The following is a 19,561-nucleotide window of genomic DNA, read 5'->3' on the forward strand; positions in this document are numbered from 1 at the left end:
AATTCACATTGCTATCACGCCTGGCATTCTGCATGGGAAAAGCATAAATCACCTCAGATACTTTCAAGAACTAGGTAAAATATTTCAAAGACTCACATTCAAAACTCATGGGTTTGCCCCCTCTCTATTAGGGTAGTAAGTGTATTTACAGAAGATACCTGTCAATAGCTAAATGGGTTCTTACAGGAGAAGACCAAGCACAGGGACTATGGCAAGGTAAAGGTCTTTATTTACTGCCTGAGTGAACTGATCTAACAGGGACTAAGTGCTTTTCTTGCTTTCCCCTCACCCACCCACATAGTGCAAAAGAGCTTGGAGATGGACAAGATCAACTAAGTACAGCATTGGGAGAAGGGGAGAGCAAATGTCACCTGGTAGCTTATTAACTGTTGTGGAAGACTGAGGAATTCTCTCTCTAAGGGGCTTTTTCTTCGACTTAGCTTGTAATGACCACTGGAGTTACACTACTTTGGAACCACTGTTTAAATAAGGGCACAGTCTATTTAAATGCTTGGAACAACACTTAATTTATATCTTTCAGAATACATAATGGTTATCTGCCCACATTGCTATTTGATCATATCCTACAAATTGTTCTCTCTTATGAAGTTACCTATTCATGTGATTTTACCACAAATTTTGCACAATTAGGTGTTTTCTTTAAAGCACCATTCCCTAGAATCAGGTGATTCCGTATTTTAAACAAACAACAAAAGTTTCTAGCCCTGTGGTTTGCACAGTAAACCTTGAAAGTATTAACAAAAAGAATCTCAAACATCCTCCTCATCTTTTCAGGAAAAAAAATCTCATTTTCTGTGCATCTGGATTTTTCAGCACCTCTGCTGCACCAGCTGTCAGGGCTTTCCTAAGCAACAAGAATATTGATTTCAGGGAATAATTTTTAAGTCTGCCCAGGAAAAGGTTTAGAGTTGACTCTTTGCTTTCTACCTCTAGGAGACAGAAAAAAGATACAAACTGCAATCTGTATTTACTGGGGGAAAAAGGAAGCCATGTCAGAACCTCCTCAGCAATAAGCAAAAATTACTTTGATCACTAAAGGAGGGACTTTAACTGCCAGCAGTACATGAAGAAGACTGATACATTTTACTGATGAAGTAGACACAGCAAGTCTTGATGAGCTCTGATCATGACAGTGATGCCATCATACACACAGTGATGAAAGAATCACAGCAGCAGAAAAAAATATCACCTACTAAGAAAAAAAATGCAGCCACAAAAATACACAGATTAAAACACCAGACTTCCATGCCTGACGCATTTGCACATTCTGAAAGTGACTGGAGCTTCAGGGACACTTGGAATGAGTCAAAGAATCTGTGGCATAAGGATGACCACTAAATACTTTATTTGGTTTTGACTTCCAGCAGTCTTTAGGTACATTTGCATTTTCCTATGTTGCAGATGGATTCCAAAGCACTGGCAAAGATTAGGTTGAGAGCATGGACACTTACCAGATGCAATTATCCTACTAAGATGCTTCACAGGTCACACCTGGGTCTGAAACAGTGACCCAGAATCATGGTAAAGTTGTCCTGAAACTCTACCAAAGCAGAACCGTGCATTCAACTACTAAGCTGGAAGCAGTACCTTGCTTTGTTTGGTTGTTCTGAGAACATCACTAAGAGAACACTGCCAGTCACTCTTAAAGAATCCTCTGTATTCCAGATTGAAAGGAAGGTGAAAACAGAACCAGGAAGCTTAAACAGAAATGCTAAGGTTCTAAAATAGGAAAACTAACACTGACCAATGAGTAAGACTGCTTCCATAGGTTTGATACACAGCAAGAAAAGAGTTCAATGTGAAACAATAACACTACACTCACATACTTGGAAAATTTGCTCAGTCAAATCTTCCTCACTAAAAATTCTTTGCAAATTTCTGCCTGTAATTAAATGAAAACCACAAAGCTTCACTTGAAATCCATATCAAAATACAGTAGTGTATATAACAGGTTGTTTAGCAAAAACACAACACGAACCTGTATCCCATGATCATCAACAGACAAGGCAATGTAAATACCTAGCACAGCTGTGGCCCAAGCCTACCATATCCATCGAGGAGCTTTCCCAAAACCTCTATAGAACTGAATTAAACCACAAAACTACCATTAGTAAAAGTAAGCAAACAAAGACTAGCAATTGTGAGATCAGAACAACTTCCCGTTGGATTCAGTAAAGCCCTTAAACATATACTGAATTATAAACAAGTGAGTAATTCCATCCTTATGTGACAAGCTGCTTAAACACAACGTGAATGCTTAAGTGCTCTGCTACATGGGGATGCCATTACTCACATACTTAATGATAAGTGCGTGCTTGTTACTTAACTTTTTATGTTGTGATGTCTAAAAAGAAGCATGCAACTAATTAATGTTCAATTATGAGAGCCCACACCCCCAGAGCTTACTGCAGAAAAAAGAATACAGAGAAGAGATCAAAAAGCAGTAGAGTGACAGCTATAAAATGAAACGTAATTTGAATTTGCCTGCATGTTTTCCAGGTGAACAGTTTAAATGATGACAGATCTCACCCCGGTCTGAAAGAGGAAAAGCAGTCCACTTCTCCAGCAGAATCTTCCCTTTATTTTTTCCTGCGTGTTCTAACATTTGATCTGTACAAGATAACAAAGGGGCTCTTCACTGATCCATTTTGTCAATTAGCTATATGCTGTTTTTCAAATTCTGTAGACTAAACAGCAGATTTGGTAAGCAAAAGCCATCTTGACATGTCCTTAATGCACTCCAATACTATTTAAGCAGATGCAGCAAATCACGCTACCAAGAGTTTCACATGATATTCCAATTTCTTTTCACATTAGTAAGTGCTTCTGCAATTTTAACCGTATTTTCTCATTGCCCCAGCAAAGACAGACTGCATGAAACCACAAGGCTATGAGGAATAATATTTGTGGTTTTCTCCAGACTTTCTATGAATCATTTAGGTGCAAGTTTCATCAATAGAGAAACTTTACAATCATATACATTGAAAGTCCGTCTTCAATTCAGACTAGGAATGTAAGAATTAACATTTTTAAGTCTTCTTCTGTGGAAAAAACATGTATGCAAATAATAGATGCACCAGAGTATTTTCTTCTAAGTAGGTTACAAAGCTGTCACTCTACAGAGATTTTGATACCCTATCTCTACAGCTTCTGATGTGTACTTTTGGGATCCCTACACAACTTTAGAAATATAGTCTTCCATAAAAGGGAATAAAACATGCCGGCCTTGGCATGGATTCCAGCAGCAAAGTTAGTAAGTAAAATGAAAAAGAATCATAAAGTTATATTAAACCCAATACACTACACTCCATGTGAGCAGCTACATTTTACCTGGGTAATTTCCTGCAAGAGGGCTATTACTGCACCTCTTGCTTAAGAAGAGTTCTTCAAAATTTCCAGAGGACTGTGGCCTTAGTTAGAATTTTAAGCTCTTTTTTCAGAATGTTTTGATCCAGTAGTTGGTGACCCTGTCCTTACTAAGCCAAGTACATGGACAAAAATCTTTAACTTTATGTTTCAATTACAGGCATCAATGTATTTTCCATATATCTGAATGTATTGTTAGATTGAGGACAAAGTGGCCAGCCCCAAGGCCTGATGTTCCAGTCATTCTTGGTCAGTGTTTCACTTGACGCCAATTCCAATATCACTTTCAAAACTTATTCTTTAATGCTGTGCAAGCCCTTTTCCTGATGGGAGAGAACAAATGCATGTCATCTAATCAATTTTTTGCACATACAATATACTGCAAAGTCCAAAATTTGCACATCTCTCATTTCTTTCTTCTCCTTAGGGGGATGTTGCTCAGCCTGAATTGAAAATTTTTAAGTTCTTCAATAGAACTGCCCTTTCAGATTACAGTAATTTCCCGATTATAAGCCACACCATTTTGACTAAAATTTTGCTCCCAAAACAGAAGTGCGACTTACATTCAGGAGCGGCTTATATATGAACAAATTTTTGAAATTTCCCAACCTGGAAGTCCGAGCCAGCAGCAGCTCCGAGCCGAGCTGGAGCCCGCCCAGCCCCGGGCAGCAGGGCAGTGGCGGCACAGCAGCAGCGCTGCCTGGCCCCAGGGGGCGTGGCAGCGGCACTGGCCAGGCAAGCCCCTCTCCCTCTTCCCAGTGGCACCAGCCAGGCATGCCCCTCTCCCTCTTCCTGGCAGCAGCGGCCAGGCATGCTGCTCCCCTGCCTCCCGGCAGCAGCAGCGAGCAGGGCTGGAGCCGCTCCCTGGTGGCCGCCCCGAGCAGGGCCGAGCCAGTAAACCCTGTGATCCCATAATTCTGTTACTAATTGGCAACTTTGTGAAAGTTGCACACAGATCCTCGCTGCAAATGAAAGTGCGGCTAATAATCAGGTGTGGCTCATATATGGACAAAGAGCTAAGTGTTGCCGACACCCGGAGCTGTGGCTTATAATCAGGTGCGGCTTGTAATCGTGAAATTACTGTACCTTTATTTATTATAGAAACTGCAAGGCTTTCTTCTCTAGCATTTTTAGGCACTACATCTTTTATCTTTGCTTGCTATTGGGTTTCCTGCCTTTCATGAGGTCACTTTACAGTTACTGAATCTCTCTTTTTTCTCTTTTTACTAAATTTATTATTTCTTATTGTTCCTTTTAGCTTAGACTAAGCCTTTTAGGTTTGCCAAAATTCTCCTTGGGATAAGAAGAAATAACTTGACTGTTTTGTGAAGAAAGCACTCGAAGACAGGAGCAAAGATGGATTACAGACAAATTTTAGACATGTAGGGCATCTGGTGGTTTGGTAGCCTCATAAAACTTTCTAGAGAAAAGAAATGCCTCATAGTTTCTCCTTCTTTCTGTATGCCCATTATATAAAAGGATGATGTGAAGTGCTCAACTGAGCTCTTACAATAAGAGCATATAAAACTTTTCGTCACCTAACTACACTACATTTTCTGAAATTAAATTGACATTCTACAGAAACTGTGTTGCATTTATCATCCTAAACTTTCAACTTATCATGCTGACACTGCACAAGTCATGAGATTTATTTTTTTCTCTGAGGTGTAAGAAATACAGACCTGGAGCTTTACTCTAAGTAGAGTAGTTTCACTGTTTCTTAATCCTTTTGGGTCTTCCTTCCAAAAGGAGATTTTCTGGGGTTGTTTCTCATTTCTCTTGAGTAGTTTCTGTGCTCTGTGCATTTTTTCCAATCAGATTTTCAATTCCATACTACCTTTACCCTTTTGGAAGGTTTGGCAAGACCCTCTGGTTTAAAACATGTGCTGTTCTGTTGATTTCATCTGGCTGCTTGTACATGCCAAGGAGAACTAGTTCGCTTCACTTCATATAGGAAACTCTGCCAGTGACTTTTTTGCAATTTCCAATGCCAATTACACTGTCTGCACGACTGAGTTTGGATCCCAGATAGATCCTTGCAGTCTGCTTGCTTTTGCTTAACGCTGACTTTAGGCATGCGAGGTCTGTGAGCTGCTATTAGCCATGGAATTCTTGTTAAAATATGACTTTCCTCAGTCCACATTTAACTGCTGCACAATTAAAACAAATCCTTATGTTCTATGTTTTATAGTGGTGTTGTCAGATCATCAGAAATGAAACATAAATTCTTCTAAAATAAGCTATGTATTTGATAGAAAAATGTGCTACTGGTTTTCACATGACCACATGGTTGACTTGAAAAATATATTGACTTGAAAAATACATGTGGTCTTTTTTATTATCACCATCTAATGATTTTTTTTTTTTCCATTCAAAAGCAAACTATTTCTCTGGAGGCTGTGAATTCATGGTCTTCTCCCAAGACTTTCATGCAGAAAGCAACTCATTGGAGCAGATTTCAGGTGAATGTCTCTTGGGACCACATGGTGACAAACACCACACAACTGCAGAACTCTTGTGCTTCCACTTGGCATGGGATATGGACTGGTGTGAAGCCTGGAGAGCCTGACAAATGAGGCCTAGGCACAAGGAATTCCCCACTGAAAATCCTAATTTCATGGCCACACTGAATGAAGGCAGTAGCCCCACCATGGGCCCAGCTACAGCTCCGTTCAGGCTGGCACAGTTTAGTCCAGCCCAGGGCAGGCAATGAAGTAACCAGGTGTACATGAGGCTGCCCTCGACCTTCCCTGCCATATGAGGTGAGGGGCTCCACATGGGCCCCACTCTTCTTTCCCACTATGGACCAGGCCAGTGTCTTGTGAGGTGCTCGCTTCCAACCCTCTCAAGCCGTGCCCGATGGGCAAAAGCAGGGCCACCATATCAGCGGCCTTGGGTGCCCTCCACCCTGGTGCCTGCACGCTCTCCTGTTCCTCCGTGATGCTCCACCACTGCCATTTCCCCGCAGAATCCCGGCCGCCGCCGTGAGACACCTCTCCCTCTCCCTCTCTCTCCATTTTCACACTCCACCCACTTTTTGCTTTCTTTCTCCATCTCTGCCACCGTCTCTCTCCCGTTCTGGACTTGTCTTTATTTGGCACTCCCGGAAGCTGCTGGGCATTGCTCTCTCTGCCTGCCCGGGCAGCTGATGTGACTGACTGACACCGGCTCCCGCTGAGGAGGAGGAGGAGAAGGAGGAGGAAGAGGAGGAGGAAGGAGAGCAGCGGCGAAGAGAGGGAGGGGGGGAGCCAGTGACCGGCCGCGGATTTTCATTGCAGAGAGGAGGGAAGAAAAAAAAAAAGGCTACGCGGGTCATCAAAACAGGTAACTCAAGAGCAGGCGGCGGCGGGAGGGGCGGGATGCCGGGAGCGGCCCGACCCCCCTGGCCCCGGGCAGGCGCGGCCGGGGCCGCGGGAGCGCTCCCGCCGGTGGCAGCGGCAGGAGCAGCCGAGCGGACATCTTGGGCATGGGGAAAGTGATGAGGGCACGAGTCCGGGCTCGGCCGGCGGCGGCAGGGCGGCAGAGTTATTCCCTGGGCGAGCAGTGCTCCGGAGGTATCTGGGTCAGGGACCCGCGCTGCCCCTCCACTTCCCTCCTGTCACCTGCGCCGGGCTGCGCACGGAAAACCTCCCCCCTCCCTGCCTCCCTCCCTTCCCCCCTCCCTTCCCCCTGGTGATAAGTGGGAAGGGAGTAATGTGGGCTAGGAGAGGGGAGACCCGAGCGAAATACCAGGGCATGCGAGGGATCCTCTTTGGGGCCGAAGCCGGATCTCCTCTGCCGAGCCGAGCCCCCGCCAGCGCCGGGAGCGACTCCGGGGGAGCTTTCGGCTGTGCCCCGGCCCCCGCTCCGGGTCCCGGCAGCTGACGGGTTACTCAGAATGCCCTCAGCTTGTTGGTGCAGACCTGGCTGTCAAGCGGTGCTCCCCTGCCTCCCGGCAGCAGGTCCTGAACTCTCTTAATCAGCGTAAGATGATCTAATTCTGAGGCAGGCGGCTGTAGTGCCGTGGGAAGCGGGGCGCCGAGCCCTTGAATCCCCCCGCCCTTGGAGCCGGAGGTGTGCGTGTGGTGGATGTGGCAAGAAGAGTTTACGGGTTTAGCCCAGAAGAAAGGGTTAAACAGCATCTTAGGGTCAGCGACCTGAAGGCGTAATATATTTATATATTTACCTTTGCATAAAAATATATAGAGGATACTTCAAATACAAGGTATCTTTCAGGGGGGGCAAGAGGAAGGCAGAAATGAAGACCCGTGAAGCCGAGGTCCTGCATTTTGCAGTAACTTGACATCAGGAGCAATTCCCCAGAGACGCAGCCAGCACAAAGCCGAGGAGAACTTGTCGTGACCTCACCTAAAAATGGGCAATCTGTCCTTTGCTTTAGGGATTGCTGTAGATTTGTATCTTGGCATTACAGCATCAATAGTGAGGATTTTTATCACGTAGAATCCAGATTTTGTTATGTGTAGGGGCAGTCTTAAAAACAAAGACCATCTGGGGAAGACAGCTTTCTTTACATACCTTACCTAAATGTGTTTGTTTGTGAGTGATGGAAAATGTCAGAAAAAAACCCCTACACAGAGGCCAGTCCATTAGGAAATAGTTGGACAGGATCTCTTTAGCAGGGGTTCTGAGTGGGATAAACCTGCAGATTTGTTTCTAATGCAGACAAAAGTGGCAGTGCTTTATGGACTACCATGTTCCATTGTTTTGTGAAATTGTCACCAGGAAACTCATTCTATTTCAGAAATGTAACTTTAAAAATTATTTAGAATATTAAAGTGGTAGATGGAATGAGTTGGAACCCAATACAGTACTCTCAAATCTGGCCTTTTAAGACATTACTCTGAGTCAGATAACCTAATTTTTATGCAAATATTATCCTAGCATTTTCTTTTAATACTTATTATGCAAATGAGAATAAACTTTTTTCTGGTTTTATGCATTTTCAGCTCCAGGATTTCATAACACTGGCTCTATTTTGAGCAAGTTTGCACAAGAACAAAGGCAATCCACCTTCTGTAACAAAGCCAGGCACATACAGCAATATGGTCTTTTTGGTCCTGGGCTGAACAAAAGTACAAGTTTTCTGAATACTCCTGTGATTCCTTTGTGTCTTTCCCCTTGAATGCTGCTCATTTGTGGAAGGTGGACAGGCACAACTCCAAACCTAATCAATAAAATATGTTTTCTCAATTAAATTAAAATGAAGAGGATGTGCATTATTTACTATTACGGTAGAACCAACCTCTGACATGTTTTCATTATTCTTTGTCGGCAGTGCTGCTTAGTAAACCATAAGGAGGAAGAGTACTAAGATTACCTGTATTAAATTCCCTCCCATCAGTAGATTTTCTGATCCCACTGTATAATTTTTATTATCCATGCAAAATACATTGGGTACCCTAAGTTTAAAAAAAAAAAGTTCACCCAGGTCCAAAATTCTTAGTAATCTGAATTAGCAGGTACTGGAAAAATAGAGTGAGTAAGGAGGGCTTGGAAACCAGACCACTTGTTTTCAGCTCTCAGCTTCAATGTTGACTTGCAGCATCATCTGAACAAAGTCAGATGCTTTAATCTGTGGCCTTTCAGTGGCAATAAAGTTGAAACTGGTTTGAACTCTAGGGAGAGAAATGATGAACTGCCAAATATGTTAAAGAATATTCTTAGTGCTTCTGCAGGAGTTCTAACATCCCATGCAACAGCACAAACTAATAGCTACAGTTGCTGCCTAATGGAACATCTGACTACATGAAAGAGAACATTCTTTGCTTATGGTGCTAATTGGGGCAAAGAAACACCTATGATAAATAAGGCATACATTTTTGCAGTTAATTCTTCTGCTTTATTATGAACTGGTTAAAGGATTTTGCTTGATGAAGTACCCCTGATATATATAAATAATTCCTTTTTCTAAAACTTCAAGTGCATCTTTTGCAGTAGGGGGGACATTTGGGAACTTGTCATTTTCATGAGGTAGAGTCCACTCCAGTTGCTTACATAATACCAAATACTTCAAACTCTAAAGACTCAGCTCTTCTCCAGAATGTCACTGCTAAGAACTATACCAGGGTAACAACACCTTTATTAAGCACTATATGCTGAAGTGACAAAAGCATGTATGAGCACAGCTGCATCTATGGCAATGATTATGGTGATTCAGGTAGTTCATCAGGAATAAGGAGTTCGGGGCTTCTTAAACCTCTGTGACCTCTGTCACAGAGCCAGCAAGGCTGTATGGCATAGACATCACTAGAGTCTGCGTACTGCTGTCTTAATTTCACTGTATACTTGAAGGTATCCTGACTGTCAGTTTCAGGGACTTTTTTGTTATTTAAAAGGTCCCATTGAGACTACTTCCCTGTATATATACTAATGAGAATTGCTGGCCCACAATTTTTCAGAGAACAGCAAGTCAAAGAGGCTGTTTGTAGAATCCCAAATACCAGTAGTAGTATGCTGGGAATTAAAGCCTTAATGCTTTTGTAGCCTATATTAAAAAAAAGCCAAACAGGGAAATGCTCAATCACTTAATTAAATAGTGGCACATTTTTCCAAGAAGATCTGCTGAGAAGCTAAGCTTTAAGCTATGTTCTGTGTTAGTTTAAATATTTAATTAATTGCTCTTTGGAAGGAATGCAAAGAATAATTTACATTTCTCTGTGTAATCCGTCATTGTCTAGAAACAGCAGACTAATTCACCTAACAGCTCTTGGTCCTCTAAAGCAACAACCATCCTCAAAAAGGCTAACTTCTACAAGCCTCTAGGTAGGTTCGGTTTGATTTCTCTGCGTTTTGAAAGACCCCACACTGAAACAGAGGAGGGATAAACAGCTACATGTCTGAGATCTTGTATGTGAGCAGGCTGTATGGATTATTGTTAAAGCTTAGGACCTCTTAAGTAATAACCAGGTTATATCAGGAAATAGAAAGGTCTTTTTTAGTGGCAGGTGGCCCATTTGACCCTGAATCAGAAGCAAAGGCAAAAATTGCAATGCTAGCAGTATTGCAAAGTCAGTGGATAAAATTTAGAATGGGAGATGCATGAAGACCTTGAGTTTTTGTGACCAATAAAGATCTCAGTTGAGGTACAGAGCAGAGGGAGGACTCGTATGGCAGAAAAGTTTGCTTAAGCTCTCCTGCCTGCTGCTTTGCTGGAGGAAGAATCACTGGCTGGAGGCTGAGTGGAGCAGCCACGATGAGCCTGAGACCATCACACAGAGATTGCAGCAGGATGTTCAGTTAAGAATAGGAACACTTGCAAACTTGGCTGAAATCAAGCCAAACTATTCAGGCTTCAGCATAATATGGATATGCATGAGAAGCAGGGTGTGGAAGCCTTGTGAAAGGCCACTAGCACAGCAAACAAACTGTTACAAACCTTGGCACTAAATAACTCTAGTCTTTTCTTCAGAAGTAATTTCACAGTTTCTGTTTTTAGAGCTTGCAATACTCTTCACCTAGTTTTAACTTCCCCTTTTTTTTTTTTTCCTTTTGCATCCCAGAAGTACTGAAACCTTTGTACTTTGTGGAATTTACCTTTTCAGAGAGTTCAAATTCAATTTGTTTGGAACCATAGCATAAAGGATCTTCCTGTTCAGTTATTATGAACTGAGCTGAAGCACTTGAATAAAATCAATGCCTGCATGCAGTATTTTCTCGGTTTAGCAAGGCAGTCTGCTTACATACAGTAATTGGACTTGTGACAGGTAATTAAATGGCTTGTAAGGCCTTTACGATGCTTGATTACATGAAGAGCCCCTCAGTAATAAACAGTAAATGAGGTGGCTAAGAACACTGCATTTCTGTTGATTGGAGAGATACTAAAACTTGTATACTTCATTGGAGAGAGAGAAGAAAATAAAAGCAAGACAAAAGACTATGAGCAGTGGTGACATGAAAAGGGAGCACAAAAGGAATAGGAGAATGTACTTAGAAACTGGGTTGCCTTGGTTATTTTAAGTCAATCATGCTTACACAGACTGTCAAGTCTTGACTGTTTCAGTATATCATTAAATAATGAACTCGTTCTTTGTGATCACAAAATTCATGACAGTCAAAATTATTCAGCAAGGGATAGAAGCTCTGCATAGAACTTCCAGATAATTAGAAAGTGAACTGATACTCCAGGAGATACTGAGCACATACATGAACACGACGTATTTTAAAGAATTTATATTAAATTATCAGAGACCTAACTGCAGTCCATGTTAGTATTACATTGACTTGTAGATATAAAGCTTGATGTGTACAGTTGCTCACCCATATTATGGGACTAAATTGGGATATGATAAGAAATCTAAAATGCATCAACAGCCTTAAGGGTATTTGCCAAAATAGAGATTATTTTATGAAGCAAGTTTTACAATTTTTCTGAACAATGGGATGAAAAAAGGTCTCTATTCTTTTTCAACATGCTTTCTAGACAGCAACCTGATGACTAAGAGAGGGAGAGAAGCAGAGGAGGAGCCAGAATGCAAACAGAAAAATATGCTTTGTGGTACCAACAGCGTAAGGCCAGACAAAGGAAAACACTTGGGTTGAATGGAAGAGGTTCAACATGAACCTGCTTTTACCTCTTCTACGCAAATTTTTTTTTGCTTATAAAAAGTAGCCCTTTAAAGACACAGAGGTTGTGCCAAAGAAGGACGTCCACACACAAGATAATTGATGTGGCACCCTCTTATGCACAACCATAAGGGACTCATTAATAGCATATCAGTGGTATTAACACACACATTGAGCTACAGACAGAAATATTTTATGATGAATGTACTAGAATCAGCCAAGACTTCAAGATCAGCTTAACAGTCAAAATGGCACATCCATCCACAAAAAGCAGAAGTCATACAGACATTTTTGTCTTCTTGCTAATTCAGGTATAACTGTCCCTCTTAACAAAAAAAAGAGTCAAAATTCTAATACTGTTTGATATACAAAACTAAATATTGTAGATCTAGGGGCAAAACAATAAAAAAGGCTCTGATTTGAAACTCAAATCATTCTTCTCACACAGGGCCTTACTGAGAGGTCTTCTGGTTTAATCCAAATTGACATCAGTTTGAGAAGATTCTGTTTACATTCCTCCCCTACAGCTAATGGAAAGCAAAACACAAACCATACAAGGTAATGTTCCTGTTGGTCTACCAATACATGCTTTCTTCTCAACACTGTTCCCTTTGTATTCTCCCCCCAGAATCTTTTATAGTAGCAACTCAAAGAGTTTCAGGTGTTACTCCTTACCTCTCAGCTAGTACTGAGCTACTTCTGAGCTCTGTCTAGAAATGAGCAATTCCCAAGACTCCAAGCCAGTGTGTTTTTATTGTCTGAACAGAAATTGGGTCTCATGCCAAAAGTGGCAAAGAGACTGCTGCTTAACACAGCTTGGATTTGTAGGTGAGCGAATGATGATATAGGAAAAAGAGCCATTTCAGACCCAGGCTGTTTGTGTGCTGTCTTCTTCAGAAATGAAGTTCTGTAAGATGCTTTCGTAATTTGAGAGGATGTTCAGGAATGCATTTCTCTTCCCTTGATGTATGTTGACATATATTGTACAGAGGAACTCTCAGAGGACACAGTGCTTTGGATCTATAAAATGGTCATGACTGGCTCTCTGATAGTACCAGCTGGCAATCTGGGAGGTTGTGTATTTTATTTCATATCTTGGTAACAATTTATTAAGAGAGAAAGCACATGTGCAAAGTGCTGTACTTCCAAGGACAGTGTGATTTTCCAAGAAGTGCAGGAATGGTAAATACAATTAAAATGCCAGATTACTGCCTGTGTTGTGGTGTAGGTATCTGCCCTTTTTTGGCATAGAGAGGAAATCCTAATTTGACATGGAGGATCTCAGATGATGAGCGTGAGTGACATCTGGCATCAATTTTCAGATCCTAGCTGAATTTGGAAGAACTGGTACTGAGTGGAGGCAGGGGAAGGAAGCAAATAAGTTAACAGGTCATTTATTTTCCTTTCAATTAATAGACTGCTAGGAAGTAAAACAAACTGTGGAACTTTGTACCCTCTCTTGCTGATGTTTGTGAGAATCATTTAATACTTTATGAGGTAGCATCATTCCTTTGTTCAAAATCTCCATTTTTACGTGCCTCATATGTCATCATATGTTTTTTCCCCCCTTATGCTACTGTACTGCATTTCCCTGCACATTTATTACAACTTGTTTCTTCTTGAGGATGGAGCAATATTGTCCTCGTTGTAAATCACATATAATAGTAACAGGAATAGTACATGTGTGTTTTGACCGACTTAGTTTGCTGTTTGGGATAAGTATATCAGGAAATTCTAGGCTACAGCCAAGTTTCTTCCCTTGATAATAAATAAATGGTGCTTTGAGACATCTGGGGAGGAAAGCAGTGATCTCCCAAGGCCTGTCTATAAAAAGAAATCAGCTTTTTGGGTTTCATCATGTTTTGTTCTACCTGCTTTTGGCTTTACTTCTTTTGTGGAAGAAATGACAGGTGGTAGTATTACCACATGCATTTAGCACTCCCAAAAAAGATACCACTAACTGTAAACAGGGCAGAGCTGTGGATTATCTGTCTTGATTTTGTGCCAAATAAACAGTTACCAATGTTAGTGTTTAAATGATTTGTCAATAGATGTGTGTTAACACCTTTCCTGACTCTTAGATGACATTATTTTCAATGAAGGACAATGTACTTCTCCATCAAGAGAGCAACTGGATAAGGATTATATGGGAGTTGAAGCACTGTTGTTTTTAACTCCTTATAGGTGGTCAGCATTAACTCTGGAAAAGATATATGATTAAATCTGATAATCACTTCAAGATCAAATCTTTCATTAAAATCCTAACAGGTCAAATAGAGAGTGTGTCTTGATTTAAAAACATGCTTTATGAGAGTGGAAGCATGCCATCAACATATTTACATCCTCTTTTCTTTAATGTGCAGAGATTTAATTTGACACTAAGTAGACCAATCTTATTATTTATTTATAATCTAAGCTCTGATGCTATGTCATGGCAGATAGTATCTTCACAGAGTCAAACTATGCCATTTGTTTTCAGATTCCTTTTGAGCTGTGGCTTTGTGGTATCTGTTTGACCATGCAGAGTGCAGTGTGGAATAAGTAAACAGACAAACAGTTGAATATAGGCCAATAAAATGCTGAAGTATGTCATAATATGAGCCAAATATGTAAATCAGTGTTTAGATTGAGAATGGATGAAGAGAGTTTTCATGGTATTGTTCAGAGGATATTTAGAACAGTAACATTAATTCCTAGGTTGTTTGTAAGGTAGATAACAATGTGTCATTTAATGGTAAAGGGAGGTGTAAATGTAGATTAGTATATGTACAACTGATTAATCACAAAAGTGTTCTTGCACTTTATTCATACATGACAGGCTTAACTGTGTGTATTCTTATGTGCATGATGTGTGTTCACATACATGTATATATAAATAGATGGAAATACCATGTACTCATGGATATATAAATACAGTACAGATAAAAAGGTAGACATAGTTGTAAACATGATGATTATTCAGTGTAATATTCTGTATAAAAAGAATAGAAACATGACATCCCTAATATTAGGGTAAAATGGTTTCTTCTTCTGTTTAAAGACTCTAAAAATATATTATTCTGTGATTGCTGGTGGTGCCTGCTTTTGGAAGAATGACATTGTAATTCTCCAGCTAATGAGAATTGAATAAAGCTGTGAAGAATACAGTGAGTAAAAGATTATGTTGTAGCAGAAAAGTGTTGCATGAAAAGATCCTTCAGGTATTTGAGCTGGTTATTCCCCTGAATTTATGACACTGTAATGTGTATTCTTAGTGTCTTACAGAAGGCCATTTATTAGGTAGAACATTACAAGTCTGCTCATTTGTGAGACTCTTCAGACCTCCTGGTGTGTGCGCTCAAATTACTGGGTTTGTAATCAAACAGTTGGATTGTTTCACAGGCAAAATCAGGCTGGAAAGACCAAAAAGTAACAGGTCTTCCATAGAGGTTTCTGAATAATTTTTGTAACATTTAATGACATCATCAAAGAAAATTTTACGGCAAATGAAAAAAAACCCCATCCTACTAAACTGTATCTTCACACAAAGACAAATAGGTACTGTACTAACTATATATTTTAAAATACTGATGAAATGAGGTGACTGTATGCTGTGTTATGTATTAGTATGCTATGTTACACAGACAGACTTAAGGCTGGTTGAAAACAGAACTTCTAAAATAGACACCATTTTAGGCTTTTATGTAGTAGGGTAAAATGTGAGAAAAATGTACACATATTTTTTAGCATTAACACTGCTTTGTTTTAAGAAAAGGTTTAACATTGTCATAAAGGTTTGAATATTTCAAAAGCTTCCCTGATACATTCATCTTATTCCTGCCAAGATATTTGTAACCTTACAAAAAATTTAAGTTATGTTTTTTTAAAAGTGAATTGATCTTTCAAACAGAATAGTGTGCATTTTGCAGTGTAAAGAAAGTACTTTGCCAGTGGGTCCAGGGGAGGTGATCCCACCTCTCTGCTCAGCCCTGGTGAGGTCACACCTGGAGTGCTGTGTCCAGGTCAGGGCTCCTCAGCACAAGGGAGACATGGAGCTCCTGGAGCAGGTCCAGTGGAGGGACACAAAGATGATTAAGGGACTTGAGCATCTCTCTTATGAGAAAAGGCTGAGGGAGCTGGACTTGTTCAGCCTCAAGAAGAGGCAACTGAGAGTACACTTTATCAGTGTCTGTCAGTATCTGAAGGGAGGGTGCTAAGAGGACAGCCCAGGCTCTTCTCAGTGGTGTCCAGCAACAGTGCAAGAGGCAATGCGCAGCAACTGACGCCCAGAAAATTCCACCTGAGTATGAGGAAGAACTTTGTTTTGTTTGTGCAGGTGATCAAGCACTGGAACTGGTTGCCCAGAGGGGTTGCAGAGTCTCCTTCACTGGTGATATTCAGGAACCATCTGGATGCAATCCTGTGCCATGTGCTCTGGGATGATACTGATTGAGCAGGGAGGTTGGACCAGATGACTCTTCTGAGTCCCTTCTAACCTGACCCATTCTGTGATAAGACAAGAGAGCCCCTCTGAATTTTTACACTCTTTGTATGCATGCTGTCTAGTGTCATCCTCTTTTGGCGGTTTGACTTTTTTATTTAATATAAATAGGAAAACCCCATAAATTCCAGACAAAACTTTCTCACAAGAATGGTTCTCCCAAGGGTTTCACGCTGTAAAATCTTTTGCTTCACTTTTAGGTCAAACACAAACCTCATTACGTTTATAAGGTAAAATCTGAAGGTCCCACCCTGTTTGACTTAGAGTACGAGAACTTTGCACGTGTTTCCACCGTGCGGCTAATAGTAGCTAATTTCCTCTCATGCTTAAATTTCTAGAAGAAAAATATTATTATATTTTATTAATAAGAATTAGTAGTGCTAGTTTGTAAATGAAAACATTTCTTTCCATGCTACTGTATTTTTTAATTATAACATGAGGCATTTTGCACTGGCTGTGGAGACACTGAAGCAGCAGTGTTTGGTTTGGTTGCTGAGTGTTGCATAGTGATGCAGTTTATTGTAATCTGCTATTAGGCTTTCATATCTCTGCAGTACTAACACTTCTAGCAGGCTGTTCTTTAGGAATTACAGTAAGTTCACGATTATAAGATGCACTGACTATAAGCTGCATCTCTGGATGTCAGCAACTTTTCGTTCTTTGTCCATACAAAAGCCGCAGCTGATTATAAGCCGCATGTTACAATACAGAGTGTGATAAAAGGTATCTGTTCTATCACTGTCTGTTGAGGGTGGGGGCAGTGATCCTTATCTCCATGGGAGATATTCTGCTAATAGGCCATCCATTGAAACCAGGCGGGGCATTGTTCTTTATCTTTTCACAACCCATCCTTCCTCCAGCGAGTCATTTTCTGCTAATGGCCCATTGAGTCCCACTGTGTGACTGATAAAATTACTGCATCCCATTGGAAGTTGCTCCAGCCAGGGGGAAGAGCCCAGCATTTCTTACCAAAATAAAAACAGAGGTTTTGGGACACTAAGGGAGCCCCTTTCTCCACTGGACTCCAGAGGAAAACCGGATTTCTCCACATCACCGCTGGACCTCTGGAAGGAAACTGCACCTTCTGCAGGAGCACTGCTCCAACTGAATCACATCTGTCACTGCAGGAGGATGCAGCCACCATTTAATGGGACTGCTACCAACACCCTGCCTGATGGGGTGTCAGGTTGTACTCTGACTTTGTCAGGGTTTGGAGTTTGTTTCTTTGTAGTACTGTATTTCTATTTTAATTTCCCTAGAAAAGAACTGTTATTCCTAATTCCCATATTTTTGCCTGAAAGCCCCTTGATTTCAAAATTACAGTAATTTGGAGGGAGAGGGTTTACATTCTCCATTTCAAAGAGAAGCTCCTGCCTTTCTCAGCAGACACCTGTCCTCCAAACTAAAACAGCAACTTTTCATTCTTTGTCCATATATAAGCCGCACCTGATTATAAGCCGCACTTCCGGGTTCAGACCAAAATTTTAGTCAAAATGGTGCGGCTTATAATCGTGAAATCACTGTAACATATTTTCACATTTGTTCCATGTCTGCCTAACCATTCTAGTCTCCAAGCCATACAGGAATCAATGTCTTATGGTAGAACATCTCAGGGTGATGGCCCCAGACAGCCTCTGACTCCCTGCGTGCCCCAGCTGGGGATGTGCATTCCCCTGTTGCTCCTGCTTTTGCACATCCTGGTGCTGGGCAGGGGATGCAGCCTCCTGTGGGGGCTGGGCTCCAACTGGCCACAGGGATCATGTTAATCAAAGCCATCATCATCACATACACCCCCTGCCAAATGTCACTTAGCAACACCAAACACTCACAACCTTAAGTGGGGAACATGTACATTAAATTTGCTCTATTAAATGACACGGGATTTAAACATAGCTTTGCCTTTGCTTATATAACTCTTTCTCACTCTGAACGGTATACAGCACATTTTTTTCCCTGAGAGATTGGCCAATATTCAAAAATGTCAATGCCTACACTGCCTCACATGTAGGAGAGCAGATAATCACATTGTAAGGAAAGAAGGCAATGTGTGAGTTGTTAAAAATGTAACCTAATTTCTGTTTAATCTTAAATCAACAGCACTGCAGCAGAACTGCAGTACTACTGGATTTTTTTTCCTGTCCAAATTTGATTTTAAAAGCTTGGGAAGCACTGGTTCATATCAGGTAATTCTGTGAGAAAAAAGTGATGGTAAATCATATAAGAAAAGTAAACAGAAGACCTTCTTGGATTTTTGTGTAGTCTTCAGTCAAGTGGCTGAGTCCTACTACAAAGCATAAAAGACCAAGGCAAATTTCAGAATGAACCTTTTCACAAATCAGAGAGCATTAATTGAGTCTGTATTTTAGTCTTTGTAAATGCTGATTCAAACCATTGTAGGCATAATATTTTACCAATTACTTTTATAACTATTCCAGTCATCTCATTATCTGGTTGGGAGGATATATACACACATTTTGTCTTAAGTTGTTCACGTGCAGACTGTCAAAGGCTACACAAACAGTGGTTGGAACCTGCTACTTAGAAGGAAGAGCCAGAGCTGAGTACTGATCTTATTCCCTGCTGACAAAGAAGCAGGTTACCCTTTGTCAGCTGTTCCACTGCAACTGCTTATGTGCCAGAAAGACAACGCCTAAAGAATGAGTTTTACCATAAAAGAAAAGCCACAAGATGAACAGAACTGCAAGGACTTTACTGAGAGGGGTCTAACACTGTTTCTATCCATAATGATTTTTTTCAGAATGGCAGAGACTCATGGCTTGATGGAGAGATTGGAGAAAGCAGTGACTCGACTTGAATCATTATTTTCAGATTCACACAGATCTGGTGGAATGGAGTGTGATGGCATCAATGGAGTCAATGGAAGTAAGTATGTTACTTTGAAGTACCATCTCTCTGTTATTAAAAAATTTCAAGCAATGTATATATTTGTCTGCAAGAGGGAATGCAATCCCACTTCCAACAAATTCTGTATCAAAATAAAGTAATACTCTAAAAAATTTATTTGTCATGTGACAAGCTTAGTAGCACACACAGTTCTAAACTAATACAGCTTAGAAAATTCATTATTTCACTTTTTCTTAAATATGCTGTCCATGTCTCAGACTTTATTAC

At 40.8% G+C, this 19,561-nt stretch overlaps 1 protein-coding gene across 3 annotated transcripts in view; it reads left to right on the forward strand.

Annotated features, from left to right (window-relative positions):
- The first annotated feature begins 6,380 nt into the window (after nt 1-6,380).
- CAP2 (cyclase associated actin cytoskeleton regulatory protein 2) overlaps nt 6,381-19,561 on the forward strand; it is a 68,767-nt gene continuing 55,586 nt past the window's right edge. The window contains exons 1-3 of one of the 3 annotated variants that reach the window (XM_033071432.1): nt 6,381-6,711; nt 12,398-12,507; nt 19,188-19,312. In XM_033071432.1, the coding sequence (XP_032927323.1) occupies nt 19,189-19,312 (124 nt within the window). In that variant the 5' untranslated portion in view covers nt 6,381-6,711; nt 12,398-12,507; nt 19,188. Of the gene's footprint in view, nt 6,712-6,836; nt 6,942-12,397; nt 12,508-19,187; nt 19,313-19,561 lie in introns of those variants that run through there. The other 2 variants (XM_033071424.1, XM_033071440.2) reach the window with 2 other exon arrangements.

The sequence above is a fragment of the Catharus ustulatus genome, chromosome 1, assembly GCF_009819885.2.
Source record: "Catharus ustulatus isolate bCatUst1 chromosome 1, bCatUst1.pri.v2, whole genome shotgun sequence".
NCBI classification, from domain to species: Eukaryota; Metazoa; Chordata; class Aves; order Passeriformes; family Turdidae; genus Catharus; species Catharus ustulatus.